The sequence below is a fragment of the Pistacia vera genome, unplaced genomic scaffold, assembly GCF_008641045.1.
Source record: "Pistacia vera cultivar Batoury unplaced genomic scaffold, PisVer_v2 Contig932, whole genome shotgun sequence".
In the NCBI taxonomy this organism is placed as follows: domain Eukaryota; kingdom Viridiplantae; phylum Streptophyta; class Magnoliopsida; order Sapindales; family Anacardiaceae; genus Pistacia; species Pistacia vera.
In genome coordinates this window covers 10,551-28,408 of record NW_022196815.1, presented here as the reverse complement: position 1 = coordinate 28,408, position 17,858 = coordinate 10,551, and the positions used below count along the sequence as shown (strand labels likewise).

Sequence of the window (17,858 nt, the reverse complement as noted above, 5' to 3'; positions counted from 1 at the left end):
ATGCATTGGTCTCAGCCATCCTGGGTAATTAAGCAGAAGTCAATCTACTCAGAGAGCTAGAGCCCATGAAGAAATATCTGTCTAAAAGGAATGACAAGAAATATTATCGTTACCACTGGGATAATGGGCATCACACCGATGAGTGCTAAGCTCTTAAGTAGGCAATTAAAGACCTTATCCAGAAAGGTCACTTCAAAGAGTATGTTAATGGTCCGGCTTCCTTGAGGGAGAAAGACCAAGAAGATGGGGAAAGACGTAGAGGTCGCAAAGGTCTCATTTGGAAGGGACCATCATTAGGGGACCTTATATTGTAATGACCTCATGGCATGCATAAAATAGGTATGCCCGAGAAGCCCGATATGAGCCCTACAATGTGCTCAATCTGGAAGCATGACCTAGTAAGCTACACAAGGAAGAGGAGATTACCTTCTTTGAAAAAGACGCGAAATGAGCACACCACGCTCACGAGGATGCACTGGTTGTCGTGGCTAAAATAAAATTGGTGCAAAGTCTACATGATGTTAGTGGACAATGGAAGTGCCGTGAATATCTTATTCTAGCAAGCCTTTAAGGAGATGAAGCTGGAAGAGACAGACCTGAAGCATGTACTATTCCTTTTTATGGTTTTACCAGGGATCATCTGACTCCCTGGAAAATGATTACTCTTTCGGTCACTTTGGGAGATCCCCACGAAGTGACCAAGATGACATAATTTTTGGTAATGGATTGTCCTTCAACATTCAATGGCATTCTCAGACGACCTCTACTATGGAACTTCAAAGTTGTCACTTTCATCTATCACCAGAAGATGAAGTTCCCCACTCCGACAAGGTGTGGGGAAGTTAGGGGATCACTACGTGAATCTCACAACTACTACAATCAAGCAATTGAGATTGCATGCAAAGGGAAAACGAAGCCCAAGGACAAGCTCGAGCAGGCAATAAAGATCAACAGGATCAAGCCACAACCTGGTCCAGTGGGAGATAACATTGATCCTCGTGTACAAGAGGAGTATACCTACAATAGGCCAGTTGAGACTTTGTCTAAGGTACCTGTTGACGAGCTTGAGCCAACTCATGTGTTGAGAATCAGAAGTAACCTTAACCCTTAGCTTGCAACCAATTTAATGAGCTTCCTCAGACAGAATATTGATGTTTTTGCATGGACACATGCCGATATGATTGGGGTTAGTCCCGAAGTCATATGTCATGCACTTAACATCAATAGTGAGATCAAACCAGTTTGCCAGAAAAGAAGAGCTATGGACATAGAGCGCTATGTGGCTTTTAAACTTGAGGTAGGCAAGCTCTTCTCAATTGGATTAATTCGAGAAGCTCATTATCGTAGTTGGGTCACCAATCCTATTTTCGTGAAAAAACTCAATGGTAACTGGCGAACTTGTGTTGGTTTTATGGATCTCAACAAGGCCTGCCCCAAGGACAATTTCCTCTCGCCCAGAATCAACCAGCTAGTTGATGCCACTTCCGAGCACGAGCTACTGAGCTTCATGGATGCATATTCAGGATGCAATTAGATCCTGATGTTTACGCTTGACGAGGAGCATACCTCGTTCATCACAAATCAGGGGTTGTATTGCTACAAAGTCATGCCCTTTGGTCTAAAAAACGTTGGGGCAACCTACTAGTGTCTAGTTAATCGAATGTCTTCTGAGCAGATTAGGAAAACAATGGAGGTCTATGTTGATGATATGTTGGTCAAATTGCATGTTGCTTCAGATCACATAGCTCACCTCGCAAAAATGTTCAATATACTCCAAAAATACAAAATGAAACTTAATCCTCTTAAGTGTTCATTCGAAGTAGCTTCAGGTAAATTCCTGGGGTATATGGTTAACCATCAGGGAATTGAAGTCAACCCCGAGAAAATCCAAGCTCTCCTAGATATGAAGAGTCCCATAAAACCTAAGTTCAAAGCTTGAATGGGAGGATATGAGCTCTCAATCGCTTTATATCGAGAGCTACATATCATTGTTTGTCGTTCTTCAATGTACTCAGAGCCAACAAGAAATTCGAATGGAATCCAGAATGTGAACAAGCTTTTCAAAGCGTAAAAGAGCATCTCGAAAAGCCACCTCTTCTGTCCAAGCCACTTCCCAAGGAAAATTTATTTCTCTACCTATCCGTCTCTCAGTATGCAGTCAACACAGCTCTTATTCGGGAAGAAAATAGAATTTAGTGGCTTGTGTATTGCACTAGTAAACAATTACTAGACGCCGAGTTAAGGTATCCAGAAATGGAGTACTTAGCCTTTGCTTTGCTAATCACTTCTAGGAAGCTGCGACCTTATTTCCATGCCTATACCATTTATGCTTTAACCAATTACTCACTCAGATAGGTCCTTAAGAAACTAGAGGCCTTAGGTAAATTGCTTAAGTGGGTCATGGAATTAAGTTAGTTTTATCTACATTTCAAGCCAAAAGCAACAATCAAAGGGCAAACTATGGTTGACTTCATATCGGAGTTCTCCCATCAGCCAGCTAGTGAGGTCATCCAAGAGACTGTTCAAAATCTGTCAACATGGAGCCTCTATGTTGATGGGTCTTTTAATAGAAGAAGAGCCGGAGCTGGTATTCTACTCATCATCCTCAAGGGTACTCACATTTATGGAACCCTTAGGTTTGGATTCAAAGCCACTAACAACGAGGTTGAGTATGGCGCGCTATTTGCTAGTCTACAACTAGTAAGAGAGATAGGGTCAGAAGTGATCAACATCAATAGCGACTCTCAACTGGTAGTCAATTAGATATTGGGAGAGTATCAAACCAAAGAAAAGAATATGATCAGTTACTTGAAGAAAGCTATGGTTGCACTCAAGCCCTTCAAGCAGTATATGATCAGACAAATCCCGAGAGATAGTAACTCTATCGTAGATGCTTTGGCAAAGATAGCTTCATCGCTGGACTCCGATGTGTTGGATAACATCCCGGTCAAATATATTGAAGTTCCTGACATGTTATTGAAACTAAAAGGGTGAAATTGTTGGTGTAAAACATGGTATAAGGTCATATGACATGTTATTGAAACTAAAAGGGTGAAATTGTTACCTTTTATGCTTTACAACTTTTGTAACTTGAAAATGAGTTCAAGATCTTCAACAAATTTGATGAAAATCCTCAAAGTAAAGTCCGCCCAAGATGAAGAAGAGAGAGCCAGCCATGAGAGCTTAAGAGAAAGATTTTCAATCAAAATGAAAAATTAGATTAAATTTCAGGAATATCACTTATTTATATACAAGGACCATTTTGAAATTGTTCTCAAGTCCTTGAAATAATTTCAATTTAATTTTAAATGACTTAAACAAATTTATAATCAAGGCATATAAAATAATCCCATTTAATATTTAACCCATTATTGAATCCAATTCAATAATATATTTTAGTCCATCATTGAATCTAATCCAATAATGGCCAAATTACCTTATTACCCTTGGTAAGTCCTAGCTTCTCGTGAGTAATCACTTCTCACCAATACATAAATTTGGATGCACACGTTTACATCTGAACATCGTTAACATTTAACGATATGTATTACTCTCTCTTCTCATACTTGGTTTTTAGGTGTGACCACTTAAGTTCACTATAACCTAGCCATGGGCCTAATATCACAATTCGATATGTTTTGTCATAACTCTTAAGGATCGAAACTCCCACCGATCATGATAGGCATCTAGCAATGCTCCATAACCCCTAAGCCACAATGAAGTTAAACTCCAATGAACCTTTTTCCCTGATCGTATGTTTATGTAGTAAAATTCATCCGTCGTCTAATCTCAATTAAGTATAGGTTCATAATATGTCAAAACCCTTAACTTAATCTTTATCCAAATTGTCAATCAATACAATGGAACGTGTCATCATGAAACTCCTTTTTCATATGAATATTTTGTATTCTGGCTAGAGATTTCCTTTTTCCAATGTTTATTGACATTCGTCTAGGAACTCGGGACCAAACTATTTCGAGTCAATAGATCCCATCTTGACTATCACTTGTCCTCGCATATGAATAACATATGATCAAATCGGCTTCTTATACAAAACATGATTAGTCTCGTGTATACACACCATATGAATCATATGCATCCTATGTCAAGTCCAACCGTGATGTCTCGGGTCTAAGGATCAGTGGTACGCTAGTACGATCCTATGATGTATCATTGACCACATTCCAAATGTCCATGTGATTCATCATAATCGATCATATTTGATAAACAGTCCACTAACTGTTTGTCCATGCTAATGCCCTAATGACATAACTCTTATAATCACCCACACTAATACCATCACATGATATTCAATAGAGGCATTCAGCATACATATTGTGCAATGTTATTGCCCAATTAACATTACTTACGTAGGGAATGCTTCGATGATTTGATTTTCTAAAGATTCGTATTATTCGGACATTTCACATGCATTATAAATAGTATAAATGAAGCAGTAAACAACATGTGAAATCAAAACTCTTTTTTCTATTCTTAAAAGAATATTTACAAGATATAATGCCTTGAAACCAACAACATGATTGGTTCCTAGGGCATACACTAACAGTTCCCAACATCAACTCACCCAACCAGACAATGGCTATAATCGAATCTGTATCATAGATGACTCCAATCATTCAGTATCTCAAAGAAAGGGTTCTTCCTAACAGCAAGACTGAGGCAAAACTCCTACAGACTAGAGTTGCTCGTTACACCCAGATTGAAGATCAATTATACGAATGAGGATTTAACACTCCTCTTCTCTGATGTGTGAAAGGTGAAGATGCAAACTATATCATGAGAGAGATACATGAAAGAATATGTGGTAGTCACACTGCCACACAATCTCTCGCCAATAAAATTATCCGATTGGGATATTATTGGCCCTTGCTTCACGAAGATACTTACAACTTTGTGAAGAAGTGTGACGAATGGTAGAGATTTGTGAACATACCGCAAGCTACTTCTTACCAATTAACAACAATGACCAACCCTTGGCCATTTGCTATATGGGAAATTGATCTCATAGGTCCCCTGCCAATCGGTAAAGGTGACATTAAGTATAAAATGGTTGCAGTGGATTATTTCACAAAATCGGTCGAAGCAAAGCCTTTGGCCGCGATCACCACAAAGAAGCTTAAAGACTTCGTCTTCAAGAATATAGTCTGTCGCTACGGAATTCCTCATACTCTTATCTTAGATAATGGGAAATAGTTCGACAATGAGGAGGTCAAGCAGTTTTGCAATGACTTGGGGATTCATAAGAAATTTGCCTCAATAGCAAGACCACAAGCTAATGGACAAGTTGAAGTTATCAACAAAACCATTAAGCACACTTTAAAAGCCAACTTGACACTATAAAAGACAATTGGGCCGACAATCTCCTAGAGGTTCTATGGGCATATAGAACCATTCCGTGAACTTCTACTTCGAAAACACCATTCTTGCTAACATATGGTTGTGAAGCAATGGTCCTAGTCGAAGTAGGGACTAGTTCCCTTCGGAGAGAGTTTTACAATGAGGTAGACAACAAAACACTTATGCATGCAAGTCTGGACTTGGTTGAAGAATATCGCAATAAGGCTCAGTTAAAGATATCTTCCTATCAATAACGAGCTAAGAGGTTCTTCAATTCCAAAGTCAGGAGAAGAGACTTTAAGGTTAGCGACCTGGTCGTCAAACAAGTCCTCGATACTTGAGAGCCAAGCAGAAGAGTATTGGGGCCTAACTGAGAAGGTCATTATCAAGTCGCTAAGGTGATACGACCTGGGACGTATCATCTCAAACGACTCGATGGTTTTCAAGTGCTGCAAGCTTGGAATGCTTAACATCTAGACCTTATTATCAGTAAATTCCAAGTTCTTTTACAATTTTTACGATCTTGATTTACTTGTAAATTTCATTAATAAGATTATTCTTCTTTAAGAAATTACTTGTGTCGTTATCTCAAGTCTTTATAATCTTGTTATGTACAATATTTTACAAGTTATGCGATCACAAAAATTGTATTCATTTAGTGAAGTGCTTAAATTATAAAAGTACTATCACAAATGGCAAAAAGTCTATATATATATATATATATATATTCAAAAATATGTACAAGAAGGAAGTCTAAAGAGCTATATCAATAATAAAGAGAAAAAAGAGATTCTTTAAAGCGAGTAGAAGGGAGGACGATCACTTCTCTTGGACTTCAGGACCTCTAGCTTCTATTGCTCCAACCTTAGGTTCGGTAGCTTGGCCTTTGGGATTCTCTTGTTCTTGGTGATCACCTTCCTGGAGAGTTTCTTGATCTTCCTTTTCTTAAGCAGGCTGCATCAATGCGAGGGTTTCCTAATACTCTTCAAAAAGGCAGTAAAGGTTCATGTTGGGGTTGTCTTCTCGCAGCTTATTTATGACTTGTAACGACCACTCCCCAGCTTTCTTTTCCACCTCAATGTTGATATGCCGCAACTGGTCAGTCAATAAAGCAACCTAGCCACGAGACATCTTGAGCTCTATATCTTTTTCTCTATGATTGCCTATAGTTTCGCTCGAGATGCCTCGATCTCCTTCTCGTGGTTTATGCTCTCTTGAAGCTCATTCTCTCTCAAGCTCAGATCTTTAGTGAGCCTTGTCACTGTCATCTACAACTTTTTGATCTGATCGTCCTTCTTTTGAAGCTCTTGCTTTTGAAACTCTATAGCTTTTAGAGCAGTTTCTCTTTGCTCCAGCCATATGTCTACTAGTTGTTGTGTTTCCCTTGCAGATACTTTTGTTTCTGTAAGGGCTTGCCTCAACTTGGTAATCTCCTCCCTCATTTCTTGAATTTTCTCTCTGGAGGGGATTTTGGTCTTGTTGTGAGCGATGTTTAAGGCAAGCACAGACTGCAAAAGAAAACGAATAAGATTTAGCCAAAAAAGAAGAAGTTCTGATCAAAGCTTAACAAAGATCACAAAGGAAGAAGTGTTCTACCAGGTTTTGCAATTGGAGCGTTGCACTAGAAGATCAAAGACCTAGCAGCCATGTACCTCTCGAAGGTTAACTCCGATTGGCACTCTAATACTTAAAGATCATGGGCCGTAGTTGATCGAGGGCCTTTCGAAGAGGTCTAAGATACTTGTCTGACCTCTTAGATCAAGAATTTCCTCAGCTTGCTCTTGAGTGGCCTCGCCTTCCTTTCCTTGAGTTACCTCTGGCGTATCCTTCGGAGGAGCCTTCAAAGTGGGGGTAATTAGTAGGTGGTAGCGTGCCGAATGCACCCAAATAATTAACCTTACTAACCTAACTATTGAATTGTATAAAGGCAAGCAAGGGTCGATCCCATAGGGAATGACTCGATTAATTTTTATATTCTAAAACATAAAAACAACAGAAATGCAAATTAAACTCTAAACAGTAAACCTGACAACAGTAATGAAAGGGGGTTTGTGATCAAGCAAACTAGCAAAACAGAGAAAAAATTCAGGTTAAACAATCAGTTCTCGGTTCAATATCCACCTAAACATGCATTGGACATAAAGTAACCGTAACACCTGTTCTATTCTTCATTATGGAACTACTGACCCTAGGAAACAACAAGCTCTGTTACCCGAATTCTCCCTTAGTTTGTCACTACTGAAACAAGCTCTTCGAGTAGATACTAACCCTTAAACACCTAGAACAAGCTCTCTAATTTAATCCAAGGCAGCCTTAAGAATTAGGAAATAGATCAATCTAAGCAACAATCACACAAGCTCGGATTATTTAACTTAGGTTATGTTATTCAAGACAAGACCGAAACTTGTCCATAATCAGCTATCATCATGCGTCACTCGTTGAATAGAAAAAGGACGATTACGTATCACAATTCCTAATTCTAACAGGTAAATTCTTGATTAACATTAGCAGGCCAAAACTAAATCACTCAAACAAGAATCACAGACAATTAAATCAGAATAACATAAACAATTCTTATAAAAACGAGATTGAGAACAACGTTACTGAAGTTAAGTTACACCAATGACATGAAATTAGGCTTCAAAATCCCCTTGAACTGAAGAAGGAAATTACCCACATCTTGATCTAGAACCAAAAACTCTGAACAATCAAACTCCACTGTCCTCTCTCCGTTTACTTAAAAACTTCTAATTAATAACATTGTTTTCCTTAATTCTTCCCACGAATCACAGAATTCTTTCCTAGACTTTTCCTAGAGGATAGACTTCCAGATTTGACAAAATCTTATCAGATTGGATTCCAAAATTCGTCTCCACTTGCACCAGGATTCTCGCAATGTAAAAAAATCTTTTCGGCTCCGTCACTTCATAAAATTGTAATCCAAGATGTGTAGATGAATCTGGGCTTTTGAATCACCCTTTTCGATATCTGATGCTCCAGTTAAGCCCGTTCGAAGATCCAATACTCAGTTAAGGAATCCTTCTGCGACTAGGATTCCAGGTCCGTTTTGCAAAAACTACTGAGAACCAAACAACTCAGATTCTCGCCCATAATACCTTCTGAAAGCTTGATTCGTCTACTTTAATTTCTCTGAAGAACACTTTTGCAATCGAGGAATCTAGCTCCCTAAAAAACGTAGCACTGGTCAGAATAACGAAAAATCTGGAAAATCTGGAATTTCCTAATCTTTTCTCAATTATTTCCTAAAGTCTATCCAAAAATGCCAAACTTACAAAATAAGCTCTAATCAGCTCAACTAGGCATAAAACATAACAAAACTAATATGGAAGATAAAAATATCTAAATTACACCTTATCAAATTCCCCACACTAGCTTTTGCGGCTCCTCGGGCAAACTAATTCAAACACTAAGAAAAGCTACACTCAAGTCATATCCAGAACACCATCTGATGCATAAGCAACACTATTTAATCCATGTATATTCTATACTAGCTTAGGAAGAAAACAAAGATAAATAAGTAGAGTTAATGACATTCGTATCTCTTCATCATTTTCCACAATTACTCTCAATCAGTCAATGCAAACGAAACTAATCACCAATTCATGTACAACTCACCCCTCAACTTTCCTCAACTGTTTCTCTTTACTACTACAAACTGGTAGCAAACTAGAACTTTATTCTTCTCTTTTTTTTTTTTTTTTTTTTTTTTTTTTTTTTTTTAAATAGTGCACTTTATGCTCCATCTCTTTCATGGTTATGTTTATGAGTGAGTGCGTTTTATGCTCCATCTCGACTCACCACATACCTTTTTTTTTTTTTTTTTTTTTTTTTTTAATTTGCTTAAACCCAAATTTAGAACTAGCTTAAGAGAAACAATTTTTCTTTCTTTTAAGTGTTGTTATACACTCCTCAATCATGCTTGGTCACCAAGTTCACCCAACTTCTCAAGACATATTGTTTCAAAACTACAAGATTCAAATATGATTAACTCTCTTTTATGAAATATTGCTCACATCTTAATTCAAGGAATATGCTCAATAACAAAGTCAAGTTACTATTTCATGCATCACTAGGCGTTCAAAGACATGACTTAAAGCATAAACCTTCCTAAAAACAAAAACGCTTTTTTTTTTTTTTTTTTTCAAACGTTACACCTACACCCTAACTTCTCCCCCACACTTAAAACTTACATTGTCCCCAATGTAAAACCCAAATGTAGAGACAGGCAAATAAAACAAATAAACAAAACAACACAAAAAAAAAATATGGCAAATAAAATAAAAAAAAACTAAATTCAGGAAAAGAAAATCAAATCTGAATTCTTGGGTTGCCTCCAAGCAAAGCCTTTGGTTAATTCGTTAGCCCGATCCATGGCATCATAAATATTAAAACGAATTACTTCACCATCAATTCCATTGTGACGGTACCATCATGAACATCTATGTTTGTCCGAGCTGTATTTAGGAAGGTCTTCCCAGTAAGATAGGTGCAGGGTCAGGAGACGAAGAATCATCCATATCCAAAATGTAAAAATCAACTGGAAACACTAACTCATTGACCTGCACAAGAACATCTTCAACTACCCCTTCAGGTTGCATTAGTGCGATCAGCCAATTGGATAATAATACCAGTATCTTTCACAGGACCTATTTAAATGAAGCATAAATAGATATTGGCATAACATTAATTGAAGCTCCTAAATCTACCATAGCTCTCTCAATTCTGGTGTTACCTATCTTACAAGGAATTGTAAACATACCTGGATCCTTGCACTTGGGAGGAAGCTTTCTTTGGCACTGCTGACACATTTTCTCCCATTATTATCTTCTCATCACACGTTTAACTTCTGCTTATTGGTGCATAGCTCCTTAAGAAATTTTGCATACCTTGCACTTGTTTAATTGCATCCAATAGAGGTATATTCACTTCCACCTTGCGAAACATCTCCAATTTCTTTATCCTTCTCTCTTTCTTTGACTTCGCGAATCTGCTAGGAAAAGGTAAAGTATTAGACTGAAGTTAATTGAAGGGTTAGGAATTACCTTTGATTCAGTTGTAGCCTTTTCTTTCATTTCATCTTCAATCTCTGCTTCCTTTGCTACACTTGGAATGTTCAGCTTTGTTCTTCCACTTTCTTGCCACTTCTCAGCGTCACTGCATTCACATTCTTCTTTGGATTCACCACTGTTTGAGAAGGCAACTTCCCTCCAACTTGAGCCTCTAAACGACTTATAGCAGTTGCCATTTGACCCATCTGATTCTCCAGACTTTGATTACTAGATCTTGTATCTTGTTGAAACTGTTTGGTATTCAAAGCAAGGGACTTAACTATATCTTCCAGGGATGAGTTTGAAATCTGTGAGGCAGGTTGCTTCGGTTGAAAACTTTGTTGTTGTCTATTCTGGAAGAAATTATGTCCACCTCCTACTTGTCTATTTCCTCCATAACTGAAATTCGAATGATCTCTCCAACCTGGATTGTACGTGTTAGAGTAAGGATCATGTTGCCTCAATGGTCCAAAAAAGTTTCCTACTGCATTGACTTGTTCAGTCCCTTCCTCTTGAAGTGTTGGGCACATGTCCGTTTGGTGTCCCATTGTCGAACATATCCCACAAGCGTTTACTTGTTGCGCATTCCCTACAGCCAATTGTCTAACAAGAGAGGTAAGATCAGATAATTGTTGTTCAATGGAAGATGTACTTACCTCATTCACCCTTTTGGGTGGCGCATCATGTCTTGTACCAAACTGTTGGGAATTGGCAGCCATGTTTGAGATTAACTGTTTGGCAGCTTCAGGAGTCTTATCCACCAACGCACATCCACTTGCTGCATCTATCATATTTCTTTCCATAGGCAGCAATCCTTCATAGAGATACTGAATTAGCAATTGATCACTTATCTGGTGGTAAGGACAACTTGCACATGGCTTCTTGAATCGCTCCCAATATTCATACAACGTCTCTCCATTATATTGCCTTATCCCACTTATCTCTTTCCTGATGGTGGCAGCTCTAGATGCTGGGAAATATCTTTCTAAAAACATCCTTTTCATCTCGTTCCATGTTGTGACTGTCCTCGATGGTAAATAATAGAGCCAATCCTTTGCATCATCCCCCAACGAAAAAGGAAAAGCTCGCAACTTAATTTGCTCCTTTGTCACTCTAGTTGGTTTCATGCTTGAACAGACAACGTGAAACTTCTTTAGATGTTTGTTTGGATCTTCACCTGCACGACCACAAAATGTAGGCAACAAGTGAATTAGACCAGACTTCAATTCAAAAGCAACATCTAAAGTTGGGTACTGAATACACAAAGGCTGCTGATTAAAATCAGGGGCAGCCAACTCCTTTAATGTTCTGCCAGCGGCCATCTCTTCTTCTATCTCTGAATCTGGATCACTGGATGAGCTGTGGGATGCTGAACCAAGGGCTATATTTAGATCAGGAGATGAAGAACTTGCTTGACGTGACTCTTTTCGCAACTTCCATAAACTGCGTTCGATTTCTGGATCAAATTCCAACTCTCCTGTAGAATTGCATCGAGTCATAAACCACTAAAATCACAAAATTAAGCCTAAATAAATGAAATAAAAAAAATAAAAAATAAAAAATAAATTTTTTTCTTGACAGCAACGAAAATTAGCTAAAAACCCTATTAAATGATCGAATTTGAGAACGAGAGGGTGGGGCTAGAAATTCTTTCCAGTCTTGCTCAGAATGTCATTTTCTTCGAAACGGGTACTCGCAACACTCCTAGTTCAACCAAAATTTCTCTTAGGAATAGTATTGAATAGTACTAATGTTCATGTTGAATAGTGCTACTGTTCAAAAAAAAAATTCTTTTTTTTTTTTTTCAAAAACCTAAAAATCACAATTAAACAAAATAAAAAAAAAACAACTAAGCACTGATTAAACAAAATCACAAAAAAAAAAAACGTAGAATATATAAAAAAATCTACAAATACCACTCCCCGGCAACGGCGCCAAAATTTGGTAGCTTGCCGAATGCATCAAATTAATTAACCTTACTAACCTAACTATTGAATTGTATAAAGGGCAAGCAAGGGTCGATCCCACTTGCATAAATGTAAGTGGGATCGACCCAAGATTTATTCATAGAGTATGCCATGTCGCCCAAGACAGAAAGAATTTAGCTATCAATAGCCCAACCGACTCAAGTTTTGCCTATGAATAAATTTGATTCGCACGCTTGTCCAAGCCTTATTTAATTTAAGGATATTTCTTAAATTCTCAACCAATGGAAAGACATGAGAGATTTGCACAGCACCAACCCACTTGCATAAATGTAATCATTACCTTGAGCTCAGCGAGTATAAATAGGCAACTCCCCTTCACAAAATCGGGATTAGATACTCTGAATTCAACAAAGAAAATAACAAAGACACACTACGAGAAAAAGACTGGCTTAATATTCTCCAAGAATCCTTAGAATACCAAACACCTGTAACCCCAGATCGCAGTTCACGACCTATTGTAATCTTGGCTAACAATCAAGAATACATTAATATAAAAGAAAACATTGGATGTAAGATTTGCTTTAAGCATCTGAACCACTATAAAAATATTTACTATCTCCTTTACTTTTATGTCTTTGCATGCTACTGTGAGAACAGTACCCAACTCAGCTCTCATAATCAATTCACGTATAATTTCTAAGATCTTCTTAGCACTTTGCACGTACGAAGTCGTTGGTGTCAAAATCAAGCATCAACAGAGTCAAATCTAGATACATTAATACAAATACAGGGTGGTCAAAGGAAAAAAACCAAACCAAATTAGTGATAAATATTTTTTTTAGTGGATCACCAAGCCCCGCTCATCACAATGTAGCTCAAAACCCAGGGTAGTTTGTGAAATTTGCCCTACTTTAGTAGAGGAAGTGTCGATGCCTATTTTTGTGAAGGAAACCAAATAGGCCTAAAGTGTTTCAAGGCTGTTGGGCAATTCAACAAATCCTTTTGATATGCATTGTTTTCGTAACTCTTCCACAAAGTCTACCGTACCCAAGCCGTTGAATGGACCGGTTTTGGTGGATTATGATGTGCTAGGTAAGAGTGTCTCATCAGGCTTTTTAAAACCAAAATTTTCTTTGAATTAGATCCACTGAGGAGGACTCTAATTGAATATTTTAGATTTATTATTTTATGATCTTATATTTTTTTTAAATCTTAGATTATATTAAAATTAAAATGCTCCAATTTGAAATTTCTTGATTTATTTGCTATTAAGTGGAAGTAAATTTCTTGATTTATAATGACGGTAGCAAAGATAGTTTTACTCGAAAACCTAACTAAAGTTGATGGTTTGGGAGGTTAAGAACATGTCATATCCGCTCCAACGATATAATAAAAATTATGAATAAAGATGTTATTATACAATGAAAACGATGGAAACAATAAAAAGCTTAGATAACAATAAGCAAACAATTATCACAGATTCATGGAGATAAAATTCTTCAAATTGTCGATGGAATGAATGCTTATCTCGTAGGCATAATCAATTATCACATACTAAACAAGAGAATACCTTCTGAAGAAAAGTTGTAGAGGTTGTCTTGGTTGGTGGTTTTGATTTTGGTAAAAGAACAATCTCAGATTCATCTGCTCCACTTTCCCTCGCTTTCTTGCACTCATCACTGAAGTTCTTGAATGCATCATCAACGTACTTTAAGCCTCCTGCAACAGTCATCTTCTCCATAATTTTATCAGGATAAATATCTTTTGTAAGATCCCCTTTGAACACCGCTGCCAGTTGTACTAATTCTTGTTGGAACTCACTAAGTTCTGCGTCTTCTTGCGCGTCTGTCTCTCGCATTTTCTGTGGTTCCGGCAGTGTAACTGCAATACATTTTCACTCCTCTTTCATTAAAGTATATAATTAGATATGTAAGGAACAATATCATTACTTTTAAATAAGAACCTGGACAATCTGTTCGTGGGCTGTTTCTATTCACAACGCCCTCAAAAGTACCCGCCCAAGCATCACGTTTAGTGAGAAAATCTTTAAGATTGAAAATCTTTTTGAGGGTTGCTGGAATCGATGAATGCTCGAACTCTGAAGTAAGAGACGGCCCCGAAGGTCCATGTAACACTGCATATAATCAAACAAAGTAGAATAAGAAGGTTGACATGATGTTATGGTTATTTCTATGTTCTGAGTCATCACCTGTTCCAGGCTCAATCCAAGGAGAAATTAAGATGGCAGGAACCCTAACCCCGAGGCGATCGAAGTTAAAGGTATAAGGCTCGGGACCAACAATGCCATCAGGCGTTGGAACTCCATTTACTGGAGTTGGAACATGATCATAAAACCCACCATGTTCATCGTATATAATTAGAAACAAAGTTTGATTCCACTGGGGACTTGCTCTGAGTGCTTCATAAATATCTTTGACAAATTTCTGGCCTTGAGAAACATCATGTTTTGGGTGGTCATCATTTGCAGCTAGGGATAAAAGGTCATAATACCTCGGCTCGATAAACACATAGTTTGGTAGCTTCCCTTCTTTGCAGTGTCTCTTGAAGCTTAAATCAAATTGATGGAAGTTATCCACGTATTTCAATTTTCTAAGGTTCCTGCCATCACATTCACATCACAAAATTCTTCAATATTGGTTATTAGTTAAGAAAACAATGAATACAAGAAATATTTAAAAGAAAGGTTTGATTTGGTTGGTTCAACTTTAAAAGTTAGTTAACCTAATCCATTTTAAATTAAATTCTTTTAATTGTTTAATTAATCTATAACTTGACCCAACATTTAATAAAGTGACAATTATTAAAACGACCATTATATGAATATTTCTCCCGGCCCCTTAAACAATAATTTTCTTTTTATTATTTTTTATTTTCACTGTTTATCATTATAGAGACGGTGGTTCAAGCATTTAAGTTTTTAAAGGAGGCAAAACAGAATCTTTTAAACTATCTCATTAAAGTAAAAGAAGATTAGCGTCTTTTTCTCTTTTGAAAAAGAAATAAATATTATATAATTTAGCACAGCTGGAAGGAGAACACTAACACCAACTCCATTATAAACAGAGTCAGCATGTGATTTATTAGATTGAAAATTATGAAACTCAAAAGACCAATAAATTAATAATATTTAATCAACAAATGACAAATTAAGCGTAACGAATCCAAAAATATTCTTAATTTTTTATAATCTTTTTTTTTGTGTGTGAATGTGAACAAGCTGGTCAGTGATACAGATAAGTATTGACCAATAATAAGATTAGCAATAATGTAAGCTAAACTTTGATGTATTCATTTGTTATTGGTTCTTAATCAACCTAAATGAACAAGTTTTTACTATAAAGTTATTATCAATTAGTACATCATGCTGTAAAGTTTATGTATAACACTAATTTGCATGAACCATTGACCCACCTTTAAAATTAAATCAGGAATTATACAATGATGATAATAAAAGAGAAAAAAAAAATTACCTGTAGAAAAACGTAGCCGGAACAGACTGATAATAAATCCCAAAGCTACACCCACTTTCTTCCAAAGATTCAAACACAGTTTTCTGAGGGTACCCATCAACCAACTGCTTCGTATCATTACTGGTAGCTCCATGTGAAGTAGCTGAGTTAAGATACAATCTGTTTGACTGAGTTGAACTCGGAATTGACGCAAACCATCTGTCACAAACCGCAAACTCCTTCACCAACTCTTTGAATACCGGCAAGGCTTCTGGTTTAAACCCATTCATCACTATTTCTCCCATCCCTTGCTCTATACTCTCTGCGTTCTGCACAAACCCCTCCATTGTTGGCCCCGATTCTGGATTCGGATCAGGATCCGTTGTACTCCATGGTTTCCCGAAAACTTGCTCGTAAATGGCTTGAATGGAGTGCCCCGGATCGGGGTCAACATAGCTGGCTGTGTCCTTGAAGTAAATACGGGTTGAATTTGGGTCGGATGCGGATATTGGGTTTGATTCTGATCCGGTTACGCCATCGATTTCTGGGTTCAGGGATTTGAACCAGCCTAGCATGTGATCAAATGAGCGGTTTTCTTGGACCAAAACAACAACTGTTTTGATCGGATATGATGAAGAAGTGCTGCTGCTTTCTTCAGCCACCATTTTTTATTTGTCGGTAATTTTTTCGCTGGATTGAGATGGTCTTTTTGTTTTGTGTATGGATATATTTATATATAGAATACTAAGAGTTTAGAAGGCAGAGGAAGGTTCGGTTGGAAAAGACTTTTCACCCCTTTGGTTATTAATTGAGTTGCATGCACTGTTAAGATACTTTCCCAAGTAGTTCACTCAGACAAGACTTTATTCAAACTTTGTTAATTAGTTTGCGTGCCAGAAATGTGCCTGATACCGTTAGAATTATCTAAAATTATTGATAATAATAATAATTAATGGATTTATAAATTATGATCCAAAAACACTCTCAGGATCTTGTTTTTTATGGGCCCCCGTAATGGACAAAAGTAAAGGGCATATAATATTAATAGTAAGATCTGAAAAAAAAAAAAAAAAAAATCCAAAAACACTCTCAGGATCTTGTTTTTTATGGGCCCCCGTAATGGAAAAAAGAAAAGGGAAAAAAATATTAATAGAAAAAACTAAAAAAAAAAAAAAAAAAAAAAAAAAACATAAACCATTGAAGAACAATAAAAATAAAATAAAAAAGATGATAAATTACATGATTCACGGAAAATTTGCTATGATTATGGATGCAAATTACTGGGAAAAAATGGTAATTACAAAGATTATAACAAACTAATTCCCAAGATCTTATGAACATGCCTCAATTGCAAATTATATGTATGTGAATATAATAAACTGCAATAGAAAATTACTCAGTATAAATACCACTTGTAAACTCAAATTGTAATATAGTTACACACAAATTGAAACTTCCTAATCCAAATCCTTCAATTATAGTGAAAACAAATTTTTTTACCAACTCTTATATATATTTTTGCAGTAATAAAATATATGTGTGTGTTCATCATTTTGTACCTTTTTTTTTATTTACTCGTATCTGACCCGACCCATATTTTTACAAGTTGGCCGAGAATACCCGCGGGTACCCGTAGAAAAAAAAAAAATCCCAAAAACAATATGCAAAAGCCTGAAACCCTAAACCTAATTCAATTTGTAACATCTCTTTCTCCACCTGCGGCCCTTCCTAACATCTCTCTCTCTCTCCATCTACCTCTCTTCGTCTTCGACCCTTCTTATAAAAAGGCTCCTCATTCTCCGTCGTTGCCGCCTGCTTAGATAAGTAAGACTCTTCTCTCTCTCTCTCCCTCTCTCTCTCTCTCATTTGTCGGTCCAATTTCCTTTTCTCGTATTTGTGACAAAATTGAACTCTGATAACGGCGTTTGGTTGGACGTAATCTAATATTACTAGAGTTATGTCATCTTATATTACTTAATTACTAGGGGTGAGCACGAGTGGCAGGTAGAACTGGAACCTGCGGGTAGAACCGG

At 37.0% G+C, this 17,858-nt stretch overlaps 3 protein-coding genes across 3 annotated transcripts; 1 reads left to right on the top strand and 2 right to left on the bottom strand.

Annotated features, from left to right (window-relative positions):
* Positions 1–721: 721 nt before the first annotated feature.
* On the top strand, positions 722–1,534 carry LOC116120428. Its single transcript, XM_031406380.1, has 2 exons — positions 722–1,048; positions 1,145–1,534. The coding sequence occupies exons 1-2, from the start codon at positions 722–724 to the stop codon at positions 1,532–1,534; spliced, it is 717 nt and encodes a 238-aa protein (XP_031262240.1).
* Positions 1,535–10,492: 8,958 nt separating this feature from the next.
* On the bottom strand, positions 10,493–11,926 carry LOC116120427. Its single transcript, XM_031406379.1, has one exon. It carries the CDS (start codon positions 11,924–11,926, stop codon positions 10,493–10,495), a length of 1,434 nt encoding a protein of 477 aa, XP_031262239.1.
* Positions 11,927–13,836: 1,910 nt separating this feature from the next.
* LOC116120426 (non-specific phospholipase C3-like) lies at positions 13,837–16,544 on the bottom strand. The gene is made up of 4 exons (XM_031406378.1): positions 15,847–16,544; positions 14,565–14,974; positions 14,319–14,489; positions 13,837–14,236 (listed from the first exon to the last, which is right to left on the bottom strand). The coding sequence occupies exons 1-4, from the start codon at positions 16,488–16,490 to the stop codon at positions 13,896–13,898; spliced, it is 1,566 nt and encodes a 521-aa protein (XP_031262238.1). The 5' UTR covers positions 16,491–16,544; the 3' UTR covers positions 13,837–13,895.
* Positions 16,545–17,858: the final 1,314 nt, after the last annotated feature.

Bases quoted from the DNA above. Each gene is read 5' to 3' on its own strand.
- LOC116120428 (XM_031406380.1), top strand. From the start codon at position 722: ATGGATTGTCCTTCAACATTCAATGGCATTCTCAGACGACCTCTACTA. The intron at 1,049-1,144 runs GTACCTGTTGAC...TTCCTCAGACAG, and splicing joins CAGTTGAGACTTTGTCTAAG to AATATTGATGTTTTTGCATG.
- LOC116120427 (XM_031406379.1), bottom strand. From the start codon at position 11,926: ATGACTCGATGCAATTCTACAGGAGAGTTGGAATTTGATCCAGAAATC.
- LOC116120426 (XM_031406378.1), bottom strand. From the start codon at position 16,490: ATGGTGGCTGAAGAAAGCAGCAGCACTTCTTCATCATATCCGATCAAA. The intron at 14,975-15,846 runs GTAATTTTTTTT...ATGTGATGGCAG, and splicing joins CCGGCTACGTTTTTCTACAG to GAACCTTAGAAAATTGAAAT. The intron at 14,490-14,564 runs GTGATGACTCAG...GATTATATGCAG, and splicing joins TTGGATTGAGCCTGGAACAG to TGTTACATGGACCTTCGGGG.